This window comes from Ostrea edulis, chromosome 8, assembly GCF_947568905.1.
Source record: "Ostrea edulis chromosome 8, xbOstEdul1.1, whole genome shotgun sequence".
Taxonomy (NCBI): Eukaryota; Metazoa; Mollusca; class Bivalvia; order Ostreida; family Ostreidae; genus Ostrea; species Ostrea edulis.
Window position 1 is genome coordinate 27,113,633 of NC_079171.1, and position 21,322 is coordinate 27,134,954.

The 21,322-nt window shown below is 35.7% G+C and overlaps 1 protein-coding gene and 1 long non-coding RNA gene across 2 annotated transcripts; one reads left to right on the top strand and one right to left on the bottom strand.

Annotated features, from left to right (window-relative positions):
• Positions 1–3,345: 3,345 nt before the first annotated feature.
• LOC125661308 (uncharacterized) lies at positions 3,346–4,191 on the top strand. Its single transcript, XM_048893283.2, has 3 exons — positions 3,346–3,464; positions 3,595–3,731; positions 3,856–4,191. Exons 1-3 carry the CDS (start codon positions 3,346–3,348, stop codon positions 4,173–4,175), a joined length of 576 nt encoding a protein of 191 aa, XP_048749240.2. The 3' UTR covers positions 4,176–4,191.
• LOC125661303 (uncharacterized) lies at positions 4,185–5,615 on the bottom strand. Its single transcript, XR_008798039.1, has 2 exons — positions 5,386–5,615; positions 4,185–5,256 (listed from the first exon to the last, which is right to left on the bottom strand). It is a non-coding gene; the product is annotated as an uncharacterized LOC125661303 (long non-coding RNA).
• Positions 5,616–21,322: the final 15,707 nt, after the last annotated feature.

A 21,322-nucleotide genomic window follows, 5' to 3' on the forward strand; every position in this document is an offset into this window, starting at 1 on the left:
TTAAACAAAATCAAATTTTACAGTTGATTTGCTGTATCTTAAAGACAAAGATTTTTTCATTACTGTTTAATAAAACATTTCAATCGATTTCTTTATCGAACAGAGGGTGGAACATCTAAACATCCCCATAGCTATTGTCCATATTGTTTGCAAGGATTTATAAAGAGACAAACACTGGATAAGCATATCAACTTTTGCATGTCCCTCGGTATGCAGAAAATTGAAATGCCAATACCAGGAGAAAATGATATAGTAAAATTTACTGAAATTGCGAAACAACTTAAAGTATCATACTATCATCAATTATGCAGATTTTGAAACATTTGTGAAACCAATTCAAACTTGTGACCTCGATCCAAATTCTTCACATACTTCCAACCTTTCTGAATTTGAACCGTGCGGATTCGCTTATCATATAGTTAGCACAGACAGAAGATATTCCAAACCGTCATATGTCTATCGAGGTGATGACGTAGTTGAAACCTTCCTTATTCGATTACTTGAGGAAGAAGAAAGAATTATGGATTTGCTGCATAGAATAGAACCAATGCAGACTAGTATCGAAACGGAAAAATATTTTCACAAAGCAACACACTGTCATCTATGTGGATCAAGTTTTGAAAATGAACATGATAAAGTTAGAAATCATGATCATGTCACAGGTGAAATTTACGGTGCCGCACATAAAAACTGTAATTTACAATTTAAACAAGTGCATTTTATACCTGTTGTGCTACACAATTTGAGAGGATTTGATGCACATCTAATCATGCAAAGACTCGGTAAATTCAAGAAAAAATGGGTCAAAGACTCAATTGGCCGGGTTGCAATATTTAGAGTAAATAATTTGGGTAGGGATTTATTTGGTGGTAGTTATCTGTTGCCCCGCTCGACTTACTGCTAATAATGCAGTCACGGACAACGACATGTCTCTTACTGTTACCGTGAATAGTCACATTTCCACGTTTGAAAGATGTACACTCGGTCGTGGCGAAATAGGGCAATGGATGTCTAGAAATTGTGGACGTTGCTGGCTTATTGGCCTCACAAATTCTACAAAACATTTTGCCATCACGAAAATTTCCTCCGCCATTTCAGGACTGGGGTTCTTCCTTTACTTTTGCATTTCTCTTTAGACATTGCTACGCCATCTTTTGATGCAGAACTTTCCCCGTGTGATTCTTGAATTTTTTTGTTACATGTACAAGGTTGAGGCTTCTGTTTTTTACTATTGATAAATCCAAAGTGCTCTAAACCTCGTTTTCCCGCCATCTTGATTGTTTTGACCGAGACTAAAAATATTTATTCAGACTTCCGATCCCGATTCTAAAATTTTACTGGTTGCCCAAATTTTCTTCACTCGCGAAAATGCGACTTAATTATAATCTCTAGTCGCAAAATTTATTTTCTGGTCGCAAATGCGACCGTTTTACTCGCAACTTGGAGCACTGCTGATATATGTAATATTAAGTAATAATAACTAAAATGAACAATAACTTCAGGTGCTTGAATTGTATATGATTATATGATAAAGAAACAGAATTTCTCTATTTATATTGCAAATTTACAACTCATGCCCAGAAAATTTGACATTCATATATAATTGAATTTTTCCTCAGAGGTAGTGCAACTAAATTTAACCACAAAAGATAATCTCATTTACCTTTTTCAAGTTGAACTCTATTTTAGTAACAACTTTTTGCTGTAGCGCCCATATTCGACAAAGGTCAGACTTCAAAAAACGTAGTGCATAACTTCAATATATATACTTACTTTCTGCAAAGTTTCAAGGTTGTACATTAAAAAACTGTAGGAGGAGTTGATTTCACAAAATTTCCCCGCCCGCCCGCCCGCACTTCACCATACTATAGACCGGATTTGCACTTCGTGCAACCCGGCCAAAAACGTGTCGATGTAATCGCAAACACGAATGAACGTTATGTTTCTTTCACAATTTCAAAACTTAGATTCATTGATTCCTTTCAATTTTTGTCAACGTCTTTGGATACTTTGGTGCAGAATTTGAAATCAAGTGGTGAATATCACTTCTACCAATTTAACGAACATTTCAAATCTGATCAACATAGAAAACTCTTATTGCAGAAAGGCGTTTACCCATACTCATTTGTTACAGACGCTTCAAAGTTTTTGGTTACCAAACTACCTCCCAAACATGAGTTCTACAACACAATAAGTAAACAACACATTTCACATGAAAATTATGCACATGCCGAAGTTGTATGGGAAAAGATGAATATTCAAACAATGGGGGAATATCATGATTTATATCTTTTATGTGATGTTTTGCTCCTAGCCGATGTTTTGAACGATTCAGAAGTGTATCTTTGAAACGTTTTCAACTAGATCCAGCACAATACTACACCTTGGCTGGCATGTGTTGGAGTGCTTGTTTAAAGATGACTGGTGTAGAACTAGAATTGCTAACTGATATTGAGCAGTATCAGATGATTGAGAAGGATGTACGTGGTGGTGTGTCAATGATCGCTATGCTGAAGCAAACAATCCCTACATTGGAGAATGTTATGACTCCACTAAACCAAATGTTTACTTAGGCTAATTTGATATGAATAATTTGTATGGGGGAGCTATGGTTGAAGCTCTTCCCACGAATGATTTTCAATGGCTTAGCGATGAGGAAATATCAGATCTTGAAGTGATGAGTGTAGAAAAAGATGCAAAAACAGGATATATATTGGAGGTTACATTGGATTATCCATCACATTTGCATGATTTTCACAATGATATGCCATTAGCACCAGTCTTTATCCATCAAAGTTGAAGATTTGTCACCATACTGTCGCAACCTTTTTCAAAAGCTCAATAAACAGAAAAATACAGGGGAAATTTCAAAGAAACTTGTTCCCACGTTAAGAACGAAGGAGAAATATGTTGTTCACTACAGAAATCTGCAATTCTATCTTCAACACGGACTCGTATTAAGAAAAATATATCGTGTTCTTAGTTTCAAACAGACTCCGTGGTTGAAACCATACATTGAGTACAATACCAAAATGAGGCAACAAGCTCAAAACGATTTCGAAGTTTCTCTTTACAAAGCATACAACAATATAGTATTTGGGTAAGTTCACACAATCAGTGGTCTGAGATGTATATGCGATATATTACTATATTTTATGAAGACATTTTTGTTCTTTCAGAAAAACCATGGAGAACATTCGGAATTTCAATTTAGTGCATACGAAGAAACGTTTACAGAAGCTAGTCAGTAAACCTAGTTTCGAAACGTTTACCATATTTAATCCACATTTAGTTGGGGTGAAAAAAAAAATAAAACTATTACTTAATAAACCCATATATACCGGCATGGCAATATTGGACATTTCTAAGTTATTCATGTACCAATTCCATTATGATTTCATCAAGAAACAATACAAGGAAAAGGCAAAATTATTGATGACTGACACCGATTCTCTGTTTTACAGGTAAATTAATTCATATTGTAATACCTTCATACACTTATAACATAGCGCATCACTACATTTTTTTTTTCATATGTTTGCACCATAACATAGCACATCACTACATTTCTTTTTTCATATGTTTGCACTATAGATTTGAGGTCCAAGATATGTATAATGAGATACATCAGCATATGGATCTGTTCGATACCTCAAACTACCCAAGAGAGCACTTCTTATTTAGTGACAAAAACAAGAAGGTGGTTGGCAAAATGAAAGATGAAACAGCTGGTAAGTTTAACATATTACAAATACAAATGTTAATAACCTATTCCAATGAAAATCTCCAAAATATTCATTATTTTCCCAGAACGTTGAATTCTTTTTTCCAAAATAATGTGGGATTCTTTTATAGGAACTGTCGTGAGGGGATTTGTGGGTCTACGACCAAAAATGTATTCCTTTGTCGTTAACGATGGAAAAGAAGTTAAGAAAGCTAAAGGCGTTTCAAAAACCGTGGTTAGCAAAGAAATCATGTACAAACAATATGTCGACTGCCTTTTTAACGGTGAATATGAAAGACATAATATGCGCTCTATACGAAGTGACAACCATAACTTGTATCTAAAATCCATCCATAAGTTATCTCTCTCATCATTTGACGACAACCGATATTGGCTAGAACCATGTGGAATTGAGGGTTATTCCTATGGTCATTATAAAATAAATGAATAAGTTTTCATGTTTATATTCACATATTTATTGCAAACATTCTTGTTACAATGTATATAATGAATTAAAGGTTTTACAAATAATGATCTCTTTAATTTATTCACAAAGTGAGGTATGGTCTATATATGCTTTTGCGTGGAACTGGTTGGCGTAGAACTCTCATTACCCTATGATTGACATAAACAGAATTTAACGCTGTACTGTTTAAGACGTTCTATAATTATTCGAACCTGTTTCCCACCCTTTTCTATTTCTTGAAGTTTGTTGTCAATATCTTGAAATAAATTACAAACTAATAGAGACATTTCCGCTATTTCCTCTTTCTCACCATATTTTTCATTCCCACAATTCAGCGATTGGCAGAAACAGTACTGTTTAAAGCATAGTTGATTTAAATAGTTCATAATAATTAGAGTTTGCTTCTCACTCTTCTAAATTTCTTGGAGTTTGCTGTCAATATCTTGAAGCAAATGATGTACTAAGCGAAACATTTCCTCAACTTCCTTTTTCTCTTTTCCCTCCATTTTTTCTTTCCCACAATTCACAACCTATCAATTTTAATTTTTGTTAGAATAATTAGTTTCATCAATATACGAATAAGCCATTCTCCCATGTTACAAATAAAAAATTAGCCTCCTAGTTTCAATTTTTAAAAAAATATATGTGAATATACATTTGTTGATATAGAGCATCTTGAGTAAAACGTTATTGCAATAAACCATTCCCCATATTACAAGAATAAATGTTCTTTTAAAATAAGATATCAAATGGCGAGAATTTCGTCCTCGTTGTCACCGTCAGAATCCTCTGCAACCATTTTTTTCTTCTTAAAAAACACCCTCCTTTTTTGGCAGGAGGTAGCACTATCTGCAACGTAAATTTATCCCGTTTAGAGAAGTGAAGCTCATCGATTACCCACATACAATGCAAAGATTATACATCTAACTATTACTCACCAATGGTGGGGATGGTGGACCTGCAAAATTCAGGAGTGTATCCGCTGCTGCCTGTATTTCCTCCCTAATTTCAAACAGACCATGCATGGCCGTCATGGGGAAGCTAGTCTGTGTCCCCTTCTTATTGTCTACCAAAGATAATTGAAACTAAAGTAAGTTATGATGACCTTTTCTTCAGAAATAAAAAGATAGAGGTATAGAATATTTATAAATATTAACATCAAGATTTAAACAAAATTATCTACACATAAACTTACTTTGCAGATGGCAGTAGACTTTCCCCATAAATAGGGACATCTGTACTGAAAACTGTCCAGATTGCTGATCTGAGGAACTGGGGGGCAGCATCCCCGGGTTTGGCAAATTTTAGTTCAAAATTTATTTTGGACGTCATTCTCCAAGTATGCAAATATCAATTGTTCAATGCGGCTGATGTGGAACTTCAAAATTAGTGGTGTATATATATATACATTTTCGCACTCTATAGAAAAACGTGTACAATGAATAGAGATCTTTGTCACATAAGGAAATTACTTTGTCACGAAAGAAATAATTTAATAAGGAAAATCACTCATTTTCCAATAAATCAATCAAAATAGACGCGAGTATGTACATTTTTCCATAGAAAATGGCATACAGTGAATGGTACTCTTTGTTACATGGGGGAATGATAAATACAAATGTAAAAATCAAGTCGATCAAAATAGGTGTATGTACATACCCCCATCATATGATAGCGCGGATCCTATGTAGCACAGTATTTTAGTTTTGCATCTCATGTGTGAACTGCGACATCTATCGCCAATTTATTTTTACATAATAAACAACTCTTTCACTCATTACATGTCTCAACTGAAAATATAAAGATGTTCAGAATTTTGCTAAGTGTGATCTTATTACAACTGAAAACTCAACATTTATTTCTGTCAGTTACAAACTGAACTCTGAACGGGATAACAATCTTTTTCACAATTGTGGTAGCATTGGAACACTACACGTTGTAGTGTGACATCATAGTAACCCCATTTTCAAATATATATATGTGTGACGCTCTCACAACTGATCACTCATAAACAGATGGTCACATACATTGATATCTGTTTGTTTATTCATATTAACGAAAACATCAATTCATAAGATGCTTACAGAGCATTAAGAATTAAACAAAATTGAGTCTACAGATTTTTAACAAACCAACATTCCATCAAATAAGGAACTTTATTCCTCCCATGTATAAAATCTAAATAAATCGATGATTTGCAAATTTTGATGATGATGTATAGGATGAGGAAACTACTTCGACACACAATAAATAAATCCATGATTTGCAAATTTGATGATGTATAGGAGGAGGAAACTACTTTGCCATGCAATACCCATTAAACTTCATTTATGATTAATCTTAATTAATATCAATGTATGCAATAAACAGAAACAAATTAATGTATATGTCAATTATCCTAAAAAAGAAAAAATTAAACCATATTTAAATCGTAAGGGGATAGGAGCTATAAATACTGAAGTGCATTGTGTAGTTTTAATCACTTTGAATTCATTGAGAAAAAAAATGACTGGTAGTTCGAGCGATGCATATGTTGTGTTCTTCTTCGACAGATGTCATGTTATTTTGGCTGAGAGATATCCTCGCCACCTTCTAAAGTGTGCGAAGAACCATCCTGAAAAGGTTAGGAATTTTGTGCAGTGCGACATGAACAGCACACACCTAATTCCAAAGTCGGGGAAAAAAAGATGTTTGCTGTGCCTGCCAAGAAAAGTTAGATATAGTGGGGGAAAGGCAGCTAGAGTGTAAGGGTGGGGATACCTCCCTCCCCGCGTATAAAGAACTAACTATAGTGGGAGAGAACTGGGAGGACGAGGTGGATTCATATCCTCAGCCTAAAATGTGGAGAGGCAACATTCAGCAGGGGGAAAAGTAAATCGGTAAGGCAAAAATCATATTCTTAAATAAAATCAATAAGGGGGAGGGGGTTGAGCTGGAAAATTATGTCGGGATCGGGATTGCTAAATTCTATATATATAGCATTGTGCTACCGGAAGGGTGAAAAGAAAATGATTTCGCAGATTTGGACTTTCACATTTTTCTTGTGCTGTGCATTTAGTGTGTGTGTGTGGGGGGGGGGGGTGTTACAAGTTCTATGAACTTTGCGATGATCGTTCTGTATGTTCGTGGCGGGGGAGGGGTTGTATGGTGGATGCCTTAGTGATGATTCCAATACCCTGAGGTTCACATACTTCGATGTCCAGGGTGTGCTAGACCTAAGGTGTACCCGTGTCAATGTCTTATACATTGACAACACACCAATGGTGTGTGGTGAAAACTTTTTCATTGCTAATAGAGATGTTGTGGTATATTTGAATGATGTCATGTGTGTAAGTATTTATTTGTAACCTCCACAATGTTTCGATTAACAAAGCTCTACTTTCGCTTTCACTTTGTAAATGAATGCGCTTATTGTATGTTATATAAAATATCAGTCCATATCTGATAGTAGCATCCACACACTGTAAATCTGTAAAATAGAATTTAAAATTATTTATTATCACTCTTCAATATTTGCGTCTCAATAAGGAATTTGTCATTTCAACACTCTACCCCATCATCCTCAACCACCACCTCATCCGCCTCTGTGCCATCCATCTCCGCATCTTCAACCTCCGCCACTCTGTCATCCGACTCCCCATCGTCAACCTCTACCTCTCCGTCATCCATCTCCCCATCATCAACATCCGTCTCTACAAACTCTGATGCATGGACCTCTTCCTCTTCGACCACAACCTCTCTGAGCTCTACATGTGCATCTTCTGTGGTAAGTATTTGTTAGTTTTCATAAAAACAAATGAAAACTGCTCCTCCCAATAGCATCATACTTTGCTAGAAAAGTAATCTAACATCACTAATGTATAATGCTCAAGATTCTATGGAGTGTGTTTCAGTAAGATTTTTTTCTTTGCTTTATAGAGTGACTCCAATGATGATGACAACCCGCAAATGAGTGGTACAGTCATGACCATTATCATCAGTAAGTATTGCCATCAATGACTCTTTTACCTTAAAGTTTTGCAAGTTATATATTGCATAGTATAAAATATAATTGTATTTATTTTTCAAACATCCACATTTCTAGTCCACACGGTGAGAAAACATTATTTATAGTGCCATTGCCTGATTGCATCTTCTATGTAGAGGATTATGCATATTATATCCCAACTGCAGAAACTTATGCACACTATAATATTACACTCTTAATGCTAGCTTTCCTAACCGCACAAATTGGTGTACTGTAATATGCACGCTTTTCCCACTGTAGTAACTTATGCATAATTGCATATTATATTATAGACTGGTAATGCATGCTTTCCCTACTGTAGAATCTTGTGCATACTATATCTGCACTCACCTTCTATTGTAGAAGAATAAATATATAGTATATATGTAATAATGTTTTATATCTGAATGCTATGTTTTTACACCATCTCATTATTCATATTCAACTTTTATTTCAGTTGCATCATTAACATCATCCACCCTCACTATTATTTATGTGTTTTCAAAATTCTGTTGTTATATCTGTAAAAGAAAAAGATTTATTAGTAGAATAGGGAGAAATGGGATAATTTTGAAATTTCTACACAGAGAAATAGATTGTTTGATACAGAAGATGGTGAAATTGATACAACCAATCAGTTCTACTCCACTTTCTTTTAAATGTATGCTCCAACAATTTCACTATCTTCCGAATCAAACATTTTGTTGGTAATTCTACCTCACTATTTTTAAAATGTGTTTTCCCTCTTTATGTATATATATATATATATATATATTTTTTTTTAGGTATTTCTGGACTCGTTATGTATACTTATAAACAGGCAAATATTATATTTAGGAATGCACATGAAATTTATATTGGCTTGAAAAAAAATTCCAAAAAATTTCAAAATTGTTGCAAATTTTCACAAAAATTATGTAGTAAAAATGTTCGAAATAATCCCCATCCAGCAAACCGCAGAAGAATACAACCACAAAGAAATAGAAGACCTCCCAACAGATATGGATTTGATTAGATTAAGTGTAAAGTATTTTTTGTCTGTTTCAAGCTGGGCTGAAAAGATGCTTATTTTTTAATAGTGCTACATATCACACAATAGTTGCTTTGTAGAATTAAGATAGCTCACTACACTAAAGCTTATACTCTTTATGACTATACGTTACAAGATGGCGATTTAAATGTTTTGTGAAATTATTTGTATCGATCGATTTGTTGTCCATCATCATAGCTCAGTGGTTAAAGTATTGGGCTTGTGAACCACAGATCTCAAGTTCAAATCCCCAAGAGTCTTTTGTTCATGTGCTGAAATAATTTTTGAAAATCATGTTTTATCCAAATTTGCATATTTTCTCCCATTTTGGCATATATACTTATTATATAACATCATATCTTTTATGATTAAATTAATTCGTACTGACTTGAGAAACTATTTCGAGGTGTAGTGAGCCACCTTAACATGTGTTTAATGTAAAACTTACATGCTGCCAATTTTGATGCATCAGATGTGCATTTTGACAAATAATGTCTCTTCAGTGATGTTCAAGTCTAAAATAGTGGAAATGTACTAAAAACTTGTAGTCTTTATATTATTAAGTAATTCAATATTTTTCGTGAGAGAAAGTGAGTATACATTTTTATATTTACAGCTGGTTTCTCTGTGAAGCTCCCACTTACAACTATTTACAACATGTCTATTTACTCTTTATAACCTCACTTATTTACTTACTTTTGTGGGTTAACATCATCATTTTTTTTTTTTGTTGTTGCTAGAAATATATAAAACTTTTGATTAAGCTTTCATTCCAATTAATAATCATTTTATGTAAATATTTAATTTCTCCTGATTTGTATGGATTTATAGTTTTGATTAAGCATTCATTCCAATTAATAATCATTTCATGTAAATATTTAATTTCTCCTGATTTGTATAAATTTATAGTTTTGTCCAAGCTGCTTCATGCTATCATTGTGTGTAAATATTTTGGTTTGCATTTTTTATTCCTATTATTATTTTTCATGAGAGAAGGTGGGCATACATTTTTATATTTACAGCTGGTTTCTCTGTGAAGCTACCACTTATAAAACTTTTGATTAAGATTTCATTCCAATTAATAATCATTTCATGTAAATATTTAATTTCTCCTGATTTGTGTAAATTTATAGTTTTGTCCAAGGTGTTTCATGCTATCATTGTGTGCAAATATTTTGTTTTGCATTTTTTATGCCCCATTGTGCGGCTTTTGCTTTAAACTTAGATTATTTTCTTATCTAATCACTACTTAATCAGCAATTATTTACCTTTTAATTATTTTCATCCTAATCAAGGCTTATTGATTTTAATTAATAATTTTCCACTATGATAATTTCCATTCTAATTAACAATTTCCGTTCTAATATATAATCCTTCACATTTTAATATCCCGTGAATTTATTGATTTGTGCCTAATGATTGCTACTTCCTATGTTAGCAATCACTAATCATACTATAATATATTGATTTATATTATGTTACATATTTTTTATTTCTTTAATAAACAAATTAAGAAACATCTGTTTTACCTTATTCTTCAATGATGTTGTATAGAAGAAATATTACACATTTTAGCATCATTTGCAAAGGAAATGTGTGATGACCACTGTTCAACGTTTCAAAGATTTGTTGAAACTGAATAAATGAGCCATCTTATTTGTCACTTGCTTAGAGTTATCTCTCTTTACCCGATAGTCATCTTTACATTTTTATTGACATATGTCTATTTACATAACTGGTACAGTTAGTGTTGTGGAGGTCGTTGAACCTTCCGAATTATTCTAAATAATGTTATACTAATTATACCAATTATGTAACTAAGCATATATCATCTTTATAGTGGAGATTGTTGAACCATCCAATTTATTTTACATAATTGAGGTAATTGGCATATATGCTTATTTACAAACTTGGTATAATTTATATAGGTTGTTAACCATCCAAATTATTTACATAATTGACATATACACATATTCAATGTAGGTGGAGTTTAATCTGAACGTTTCAATTTGTTTGATACATGCTTATAATTGGTATGTAATTAGTGTGGTGGAGGTTGCTGAACCGTCCATGTTAATTTAAATAATTGGTATAACTTGTAAAATGAAAGTGGGTGGAATTTATATCTACACCTTCCAATTTATTTACACATAATAAATGTGAGCGGGGTTTAATTTAACCGCTATATGTAATTGACATCTGCTTATTTACATAATTGGCATAATTAGTGTAGAGGAGGTTGTTGAACTCTGCAAGTTATTTTAAATAATTGGTATAACTTATATAGTAAATGTGGGTGGAGTTTAAATCCGAGCCTTCCAATTTATTTACATAATTGGTATGGCTATATAGTGGAGGTTGTTGAGCCTTCCAAGTTATTTACATAATTGGTATAACTTATATAGTAAAGTAGGAGGAGTTTAATCTGTTTTAGTACCGCCAGTCTATTACTACTGCCAAGCCGTCATTGATGCAAGGGGAGGCCATACCCGGTATTGACACTTCATCGACTAAGTGTAATGATGGACTATCCCCAAAAACTCTGCAATTATTTCTCTGGTTTGCTGTTCACTTTTTGTAATGAAATGCCTTTTGGTGTTGCTATCAGATTTCAAACATTCCGTATTGATAAAAGTCCATGCCGTTCATGAATTTTCATTCATAACCTGAGTAAACACGTTTTTTAGTCAAATTTATGTCTTTTAATATGTTAGTGGTAAATTACACACATATAACCAAGTGATCGTTATCACATTTTGAGTAGTAACCGGAACATTAAATGTCTATATTGTGGTATCTTCAATAATATACTACAATATTCGGGAAAAAGTGCAGGAAAATCATAAGTTATTTACAACACACTTTAGTTTTGTCTTCAAAATACAAATAAATTATTTTCCCCCGTCTCTGAATAGACTGGCACATCCGAGTTTAGAGAAAGGGAAATATATATATGAGTGTATGTGTGTGGATGTATAACTTACAGTTTAAGTTTCGAATGAAAAAAAAAATGTAGAATCAAATTTTTCTAGCCATTTTCATTTTGAGGATACAATATATTAAAAACATATATGAAAAACTTAAAGAGGTGGAAATAATTTGATTCATATTACTGATAACCTAGAAAACTACAACTGTTCATTGAATGAAATATCAGCTTTCCCTTTTGAAAACCACCTGCAGTAAATCAAACGTTTAGGAAGAAATGCCAAAAAATCCCATTTCACAATTGACAAAAAGGCTGGCATAATTGACTGCTTTTGGAAGTGGAAAAATAAAGAGACTGTCAGAATCTAGGTTTAGCGGTATTTCATGCAAGAAGAAAGACAGTTGTTTTCAAGAGGTACTGTGAGCAATGCTCACTAAGAATACCCACGCTTACCCCAATCTTCCAAATGGTGTTGTTAATAGGTATAAATTACCTCTTTCCTGAGTGTAGAAAAATGGTATGCCTTTGTAGAAGAAAATGGAAGATACAATCCGAACACAAATCTATGGTATAAGCCTATAATTATGACCTTGAGATCAAAGGTCAAGGTCATAAAGAGGTCATGAATGTACACGACACATAATCTCATGGTGATACATCCATGTCTTATGGTTTGACTCATGTCAAAACCCTATAATCAATTTTGACCTTGAGGTCAAATTTCAATGTCATATAGAGGTCATGTAGGTACCCGACACATCGTCTCATGGTGATACACATGTGTCAAATATGGTTAACTATGTCAAAGGACAAAGAAGTTATGGTCCGGATACGAATCCATTGTAAAAAAAAAAAAAAAACCAACTTTAATTTCGACCTTGACGTCAAGGGTTAAGGTCATATAGAGGTCGTGAAGGTACTCGATACATGGTCTCATGGTGATCCACCTGTGTGCCAAATATGGTATGCCTAAGTTAAAGAACAAAGAAGTTACGGTACGGATGACAGACGGACAGACAGAGTGATTCGTATATACCCCCAGAACTTCGTTGAAATCCTCTACAGTTACAACGGGGGTTTGGTACGGCAGTATCCTTGGAGGGTAAAGGTAAATCTCAAAGAAATCATTGACAGACACATACCGACACAAGATTGCAGATGGTGTCAGAGTTTTGAAATGGAAATCCAAGACATATATTATAACATACACATTTTTCTCATATAACTTATATATCTGCATTATGGTATGAAATGTCAGATATGTAGGATAATACTATTCGGTATGTAGTGTAAATTATTGAAGTATATAGTGCCAAGTATGTAGGTATGTAGTGTTATATATGATGGATTACATGTGCAGATATGTATATTTATGCCACACACAGGTAACCACATACAGGTACCTATATACAGGTGCCTCCATACAGGTACGCACACACATTTACCAACAAAGTACCTATACACAGGTAGCCACATACAGACACCCAAAGACAGGTAGCAGCATAAAAGTACCTTTAAAAGTGGCCTGGATTATGTGTCTACGTTGTACCAAGTGTGGGTACCAGAGTCCTCGCCAAAAGTTGTACATGGAAGTAGAGTCTACTAGGCCGGGTAGAAAAGCCGCCCAACTTAATGTAGCAATGTCCCTGGGGCAAATGGGCACCAGCCTTACCACCGAGGGAATGCGGGGAATGTTCCTGACAGCCAACGTCCTTCCTGCTTCAGCCAGCAGCATGCAGGAGACTGCTAATAAAGTAAGCAAAAAAGTAGCCCAGGTCAACAAAATGAGTATGAAGAAGATTAGAAGTGAATTACAAGGGAAAAAAATGTGATATGCGGACTTCCTGCTACTACACCGATTCGTGTCGAAGAGGATGCCAGATACAACAACTCCATATTTAGTGGGGTGGGGAGAACGCCGTTCCAGGCGGCGACTCAAGTGACATACACAATGTGTGAAAATGTTACGAAAAGGAAAAAAATGTTTCTGTATTTTGTGGAAATAAACTCTGCAAACAGGGTGAAGTTTTGAGGAGAAGGGGAATCCAAGTAACTTGTCCGAACCATGATAATTGCACAGCAAACTTACCAGCCGACTCACTTACAGGTACCCACATATAGGTACCTTAATACTAGTAACTACATACATGTACACAAATTATAGTATCTACATACATATACCCACATACAGTTACCGACACACAGTTACCCACATACATGCACCAACATACAGGAACCCAAATACAGATACACAAATATTAGTATCTACATACATGTCCCTACATACAGGTACCCACATGCAGGTACTCGCATGCATGTACTAACATACAGGTACCCATATACTAGTTCCTACATATATTTATCCATATACAGGTACCCACATTCAGGTATCCAAAACCGAGTACCCAGTTACATCTACTCAGATTGAGGTACCGAAACAGAAGTAACCAAGCAGTAGTACCAACATACCAATACCCACATACAGGTACCAAAATTATTGTACCCACACATGTACCCACATACAGGTGCCGACTTACATGTGCCCAGATACAGTTACCCACATCCAATAAACATACCCACATACAGGTACCAATATACTGGTACCCAAGCAGTAGTACTTACATACATGTACCCATATACAAGTAGCAATATTGAGGTACCCACATTTTAGTACCCACATACAGGTACCTTAATGCTAGTACCTACATACATGTATGGTTGGCAGTGAAATTGGTAAGTTGATTTCAATAGAATATATTTTACATCAGAACTATCAAGGCCCGCAGAGAAACACCCGACGCAAAGGCCATTCAGGTGGTGAGGAGTGGAGACGATCCTAAGGGGTTCAAGATCAAGTGGATCGACGAGTTGAAAGGTATGCCATGAACCACCATTATTTTCTACAGGAAAATAGTAAGAAACATGAATTCTATTCAATTTCTAATATCCCATTCACAATTTTTCCAGGAAGAGGTGCGTTTGCTGTAAGGAAATTCAGAAAAGGGGACTTTCTCCTTGAGTACAAGGGAAAGCTGTGCCATAGTGACCCTGGCTACGGCACATATATGTTTGAGTTCCAATTGAATGAGAAAGATTATTGGTATGTTTTGAATTCTACCTTATGCACATGCTGAAAATTTGTTGAATGTTTTGAAAAACAATAAACGATCATATACAGTTTATTTATACTGTAAGAAGCTTTCCATATGTTACTCTGTTTTCAAATTTGTTGCTATATAACCCCAACAATGTTTTAGGCTGGATGCAACCGAGGGAGACGGTAGTCTTGGCAGTCTGGTCAATGACGGTGTGGCAGATGCCAACGCCGTGGCAAGGTCTGTGATGGTGGATGGGCAGCCAAGGCTGCTCCTCTTTGCAAACCAAGACATTGCTGTAGAGGATGAAATCCTCTACAGTTACAACAGGGGTTTGGTACGGCAGTATCCTTGGAGGGGATCAAGGTTTGTACATTTATAATAAATACTGCTTTTACATTTAATATTTTGTACATGTATCTAACGGTCTTTTCAGTTAACTAATATAAATACACCTTTGTGATTTTTATAATGATTTCATAGTTTATTACTCATATTAATACAAATAGTACCATCAGTAGTACAATAGCACAGGTACAATGCATTACATTGCAGAAAAGATATAGATACAAATTACAATAGTTTTATGAAATTTTCAATAGCATTTGTTTCAATGCATAATTACTATACTTTATAACTTTACACCACAAAACTGTACACTTCTTGACATGATTTGATATGCTATATTCAGTTTCTTCAAGATTACTTAAGTCTACAAAACATTTTATATTTGTATATCTTCAAAGCAATGAAGGAAATAAAGTTATTAAGCAGGCGTGTGTTTTGATTACATTCAAAATAAAAACCAATAACAATACTTTCCCATTGAATATTGACTTTGCACGCCAAAGACACCATATTCCAAACCAATGAAACATTTTTACACTCATATATAAGACACAGAGAACATTTGTCAGAAGATTCTTTTTTCCATTTAAACAGGTATTTTTTACAGGAAAGCAAATTATGTATCAGTTTATAATTAAATTCAGCAATATTTCTATCTAACGTTAACTTGATTTTTTGTTGATAAATGTGTTTCCACATTTCTTTACTGACATTATATTCTTTGTGATATAAATTATGGTGCTTAGGTGATATTATGTGGGTACCTGTATAGGGGTACATTTAGGTTGGTACCTGTATAGGGGTACCTGTATATGGGTAGATATAAATAGGTACCTGTATAGGGATATATTTATGTTGGTAACTGTATATGGGTAGATATATATAGGTACCTGTATAGGGGTACATTTATGTTGGTAACTGTTTAAGGGTACATTTATGTGGGTATCTGTATAGGGGTACATTTATGTAGGTACATGTATAGGGGTACATTTATGTAGGTAAATGTATATTGATACATTCTGAAGGATTTTCTTCTTGTATGAAGATGCCTGTATGTAGGTACGTGTATGTGAGTGCTTGTGCGGGTAAATATTAAGGGGTACCTTAATGTGGGTAAATATTTAGGGGTACCTTAATGTTGGTACATATATATTGGTACCTGTATGCGGATACCTGTGTGTGGTTTCCTTGATCTAGGTACCTCTATGTAGATACCTTGGTGTAGGTAACCCTAACCCTGTGAAGCCAAAACTTTAACTGCTGAGCTACTGTAACTTGTATAACATTTTCAGTGTAGGATTTCAAGTTTTTAAAAAAGCGTATTTGTTTTAGAAAATGGACGTGTACGACTTCGTGAGCTCAGACGAAGACATGACAGAAGGTTGGCTTCGACTAGAGGTAAATATTCTTCATTATATTGATTAACAGTATAGTATGTATTTGTACGATGTCATATAACATTGAATACTGTGTATGACGGGATGAAATAGAGAATGTGTCTGTTAAAGGTTTCTGATGAGGAGGAGGTAAGAGTGGAAGAGGATAAGGAGGGGGAAAAGGCTGTGGCCCCAACCCAGCTTCAGGAGGCCACTCCAACAACAACATTTAGGGTCAAACCCATCGGGATGAAAGGCAAACCGACCCCAGGAGAGGTATACTTTAGCTTAATGGAGGTACTAGAAGTGGTACATAATTTTTATTATATTGAATGCTGTTTAATAGCATCGCATGTGTGTGCACTATATCATATAACACTGAAGACTGCAATTGACAGTATCAGATAGAGATTGTGTCTGTAAAAGAAGGAGGGACATGGGAAGCAGGGGGCGGCGAAGGAGGAGGTGACGCCCAGGGCCCATGGAAGGAGGGCCTTTTCCCCAGCGGAGGCCTCCACCATCCAGAGACTCTGTTGCGAGTTGATTTGTAAGAAATACCATTTGAATAGCTTATGAAAAGTTGAAAGCAACAGAAAATAACTAGAATTGTCGAAATATTTGCAAGTTGTAAGAGTCTCGATTGTTGTAGATTCAGACCATGCCATCTGTGAGGCGGACGTGGTCCTATGTCTGAGCAGGGACCCTGAGGGCCGGAAAGTGATGACTCGCCTGAGAAGAGACAAGCCAGAGGAGTGGCGGAAAAAGTTGGCAGATCGGGTCAGGACGGCCAGAAAGAATGTAGTCTCTTAATAAAAAAAAAACAACCAAAAACTACCCAATAACGTTTTTTGAGTTATTTATATAAGTATCACCAGTATACCGCAAATCTGGATATTTTTGCGTTGATTTCTGTTTGCGAATTTGACTGAATAGCCTATATATTTATTTCTGTGTTTCTTATTTTCGCGAATTTATGTAAAAAAAAACCATATAAAAACTTGTGAAACATTATTGTTGAGCAAAATATGTTTGCGAATCCAACTGACTCGCAAAAACGCTAAAAATTGGTCGACAGCAAAAATAACCAGATTTACGGTATGGTGTTTATATATCTCAACTGATTCGATATACAAGAGGTTGATCTCCATATGATAAGATTTTAAGTCGACGTAGGCTACAAATAAACAAGTTGATGTTGCAGGGTTTCTACAGTCTCTAAGTCAGGGTTTGGCGCAAGTTCTACGGTCGTTATAACGATCTAGTTTTCAATTACAAACTTGTATTTGGCAAATCCTGTCTGATGAGTTTCACACCGATTGGTAGACCGTTCTTGGTACACTGGTTTTGAATGCGGATTATTCCGTTCACCTGATCAAGAATTAGGGCTCAGAGCGGTGGATATGGAATACGCAGTCCTCCTAGATACATGATTACACCTCTGGCCTATCTCTCCGATTTCTATTTTCTATAGAAATTCAAAAAAGAAATGAATAGACCAATACTATATATTTATATAATATCAAGTCAAGTTTTACAGTTTTGGAAACGTCTTTGTTACGTCAAAAATACCTGTTCCCATAGTTGTTGGTCGATGGACATTATAAAAAGTATCCCTACTCTAAATGCTAACCCAGGGGTTACACCATTTTGGCAATAAGTCATTTTATACAATTTTGACAAAATGACGTTCATTTGGTTGCAGTTATTAAGGTAGCAACACGCAGGAAAGCTTACATACATACTTGCATACAAACTTGCACACATTCATACAGAAATGTATTACAATGCTACATTTCCTTAGATATCATGCACAGCCAAAGGGTGAAGTCAATGGTTATGGCAATTAAAACCTGCCGGGAAGGAATTGATCCCAAGGGATTGGAAGGTGAATGGATAAACCATGTGAAAGGTGTGCATTGAATAACAAATTTTTTAACAAGACAATAGCCAGAGATATAAATAAAGTTATGAGTTCTGACAGTCCAATCATTATTCTTCTAGGCAGAGGTGTGTTCGCTGTGGGTCCCTTTCAGGCAGGAGACTTCCTCCTAGAATATAGGGGGAAGTTGACTGAAAGGGATCCAGGAGATAGGATATTCGTATTCGAATTTGACCTCAATGGCAAAACATACTGGTACGTCTCAATTACCAACTGATACTTACACTTATGATTTTGAACTATAAGAAGAAGTCCATATGTTTCTTTCTTTATGACGGTCTTCCTTTATAAGCATATCAATGTTTCAGGTTAGATGCGACTGCCGAAGACGGTAGCCTTGACCGCCTCATCAATGATGAGAAGAAGTGTGCCAACGCCAAAACAAAAGCTGTGTTGGTGGATGGGCGGCCACGGCTATTGTTGTTTGCTATAAGTGACATCCCTGCAGGGAGGGAGGTCACTTATTGTTACAATAAGGGGACTCCATGTTCCTATCCCTGGAGGGTTAAGGTAAGTACCAAGGAAATTATTGCAGTATACGCAGCTGACCTGTTTTTATATTCATATGAAGCAGAATTTATTCAAAAACTTCTACGTGAGAAGAAAAAATCTCTCGCTGTGACCTTCAATTCGACTTTTAGATATATCGATGACGTTTTGTCTATTGACAATGATAGCTTTCATTCATATGTCGATTTGATATGTCCCTGTGAGCTCGGGATAAAGGACACCACGGAGTCGTCCACTTCTGCTTCATACTTGGATATTTTATTGAAAGTAGACATTGACGGCAAACTAACAACTCAACTGTATGACAAACAGGATGATTTCAGCTTCTCCATCGTCAACTTCCCACATTTATGTAGCAATATTCCATTATCACCTGCATATGGTGTTTATATATCTCAACTGATTCGATATGCAAGAGCTTGTTCTGTGTATGGTCAGTTTTTAAATCGAGGTAAGCTACTGACGGGCAAGTTGATGGTGCAGGGATTTCGACAGTCTCGGTTGGGGTCGGCGTTTCGCGGATTCTATGGTCGTTGTGGCGGTCTAGTTCGTCGGTGCGGCCTCGCATTGGGTCGGGTGCTGTCTGACGTGTTTCGTGCCGGTTGTTGGGCCGTTCTTGGCGCACTGGTTTTGACTACGGATAACTCCGTTTACCTGATCAGGATATGGGGCTCACGGCGGGTGTGACTGGTCAACAGGGGATGCTTACTCCTCCTAGGCACCTGATCCCACCTCTGGTGTGTCCAGGGGTCCGTGTTTGCCCAACTATCTATTTTGTATTGCTTGTAGGAGTTATGAGATTGATCACTGTTCGTCATCTTCACCTTACACACCAACATCTCCATTAAGAACGGCAAAGAGACACTTTTGGAAATCGAAATAAAGAAACCAAGAAATGCATTAAGACTTGTTTGTTGTATTCATGAAAAGTATCACATCTTAACGTGCCTTACAGATACCCACAAACGGGTACTTAAATACAGGTATCTACATACAGGTTCCCATGTAAAGGTACCCATATTAAGGTATCCATTTATTTAAAAGTTCTTACATACAGGTGCCTAAATACTGGTACCCACTAACAGGTACCAAGAAAACGTACCTAAAGACAGGTAGACACGTACAGATATCCAAAGATAGGTATCCACAAGTACCCACTTAAAGGTACCTTCATACAGGTACTAAGATACTGGTGCACCATATATAATGTTAGGTATGTATTAATGGATGTGTAGATATGTATATAGATATCCATATGTATCAATATATATCAGTATTCAATCATGCTTTTATATTTCAAAGATGTCGGACACACCAGTTTCGAAGACGTTGAGGGGCCTGCAGGGAGGTGGGACGACAGAGCTCTGGCCAGTTTCACCAGAACTGTTTAGGGAAGAGGTAAATATCAAGGATATGGTGTTCTCCTTAAATGATATCTGACATACTTTGATGAATATTCATATATGCCCCTACATGCAAGCACATATAAAGGTACCTACAATTTGGTACCCACATCAAGATACCCACATACAGCTACTTTCATAGAGGTTCCTAAAACAGGCATACACATACATGTACCCAAATACTAGTACCTGCATACATGTACCCACATACAGATACCTATCTTCAGTAACCACTGAAATTATTTCATATGTTGCAAGATGATGAAAGAGCAGATCAGGGTGGGAAGGAGGATGAGATAGAGGAGGAGGAGCGGGAGAAGGAGGTCCGGGAGGAGAAGAGTAGGGGGGGGGGGGAAGAGAGGGAAGGGGAGATGGAGATGGAGAGGGAGGAGGAGAATGAAGAAACAATGGTAAATATCAATGATACAATGGTCTCTTTAAATCCCCTCCGAGATACTTTAAAGAATATTCATATAGGGACCTACTTGCAAGGACA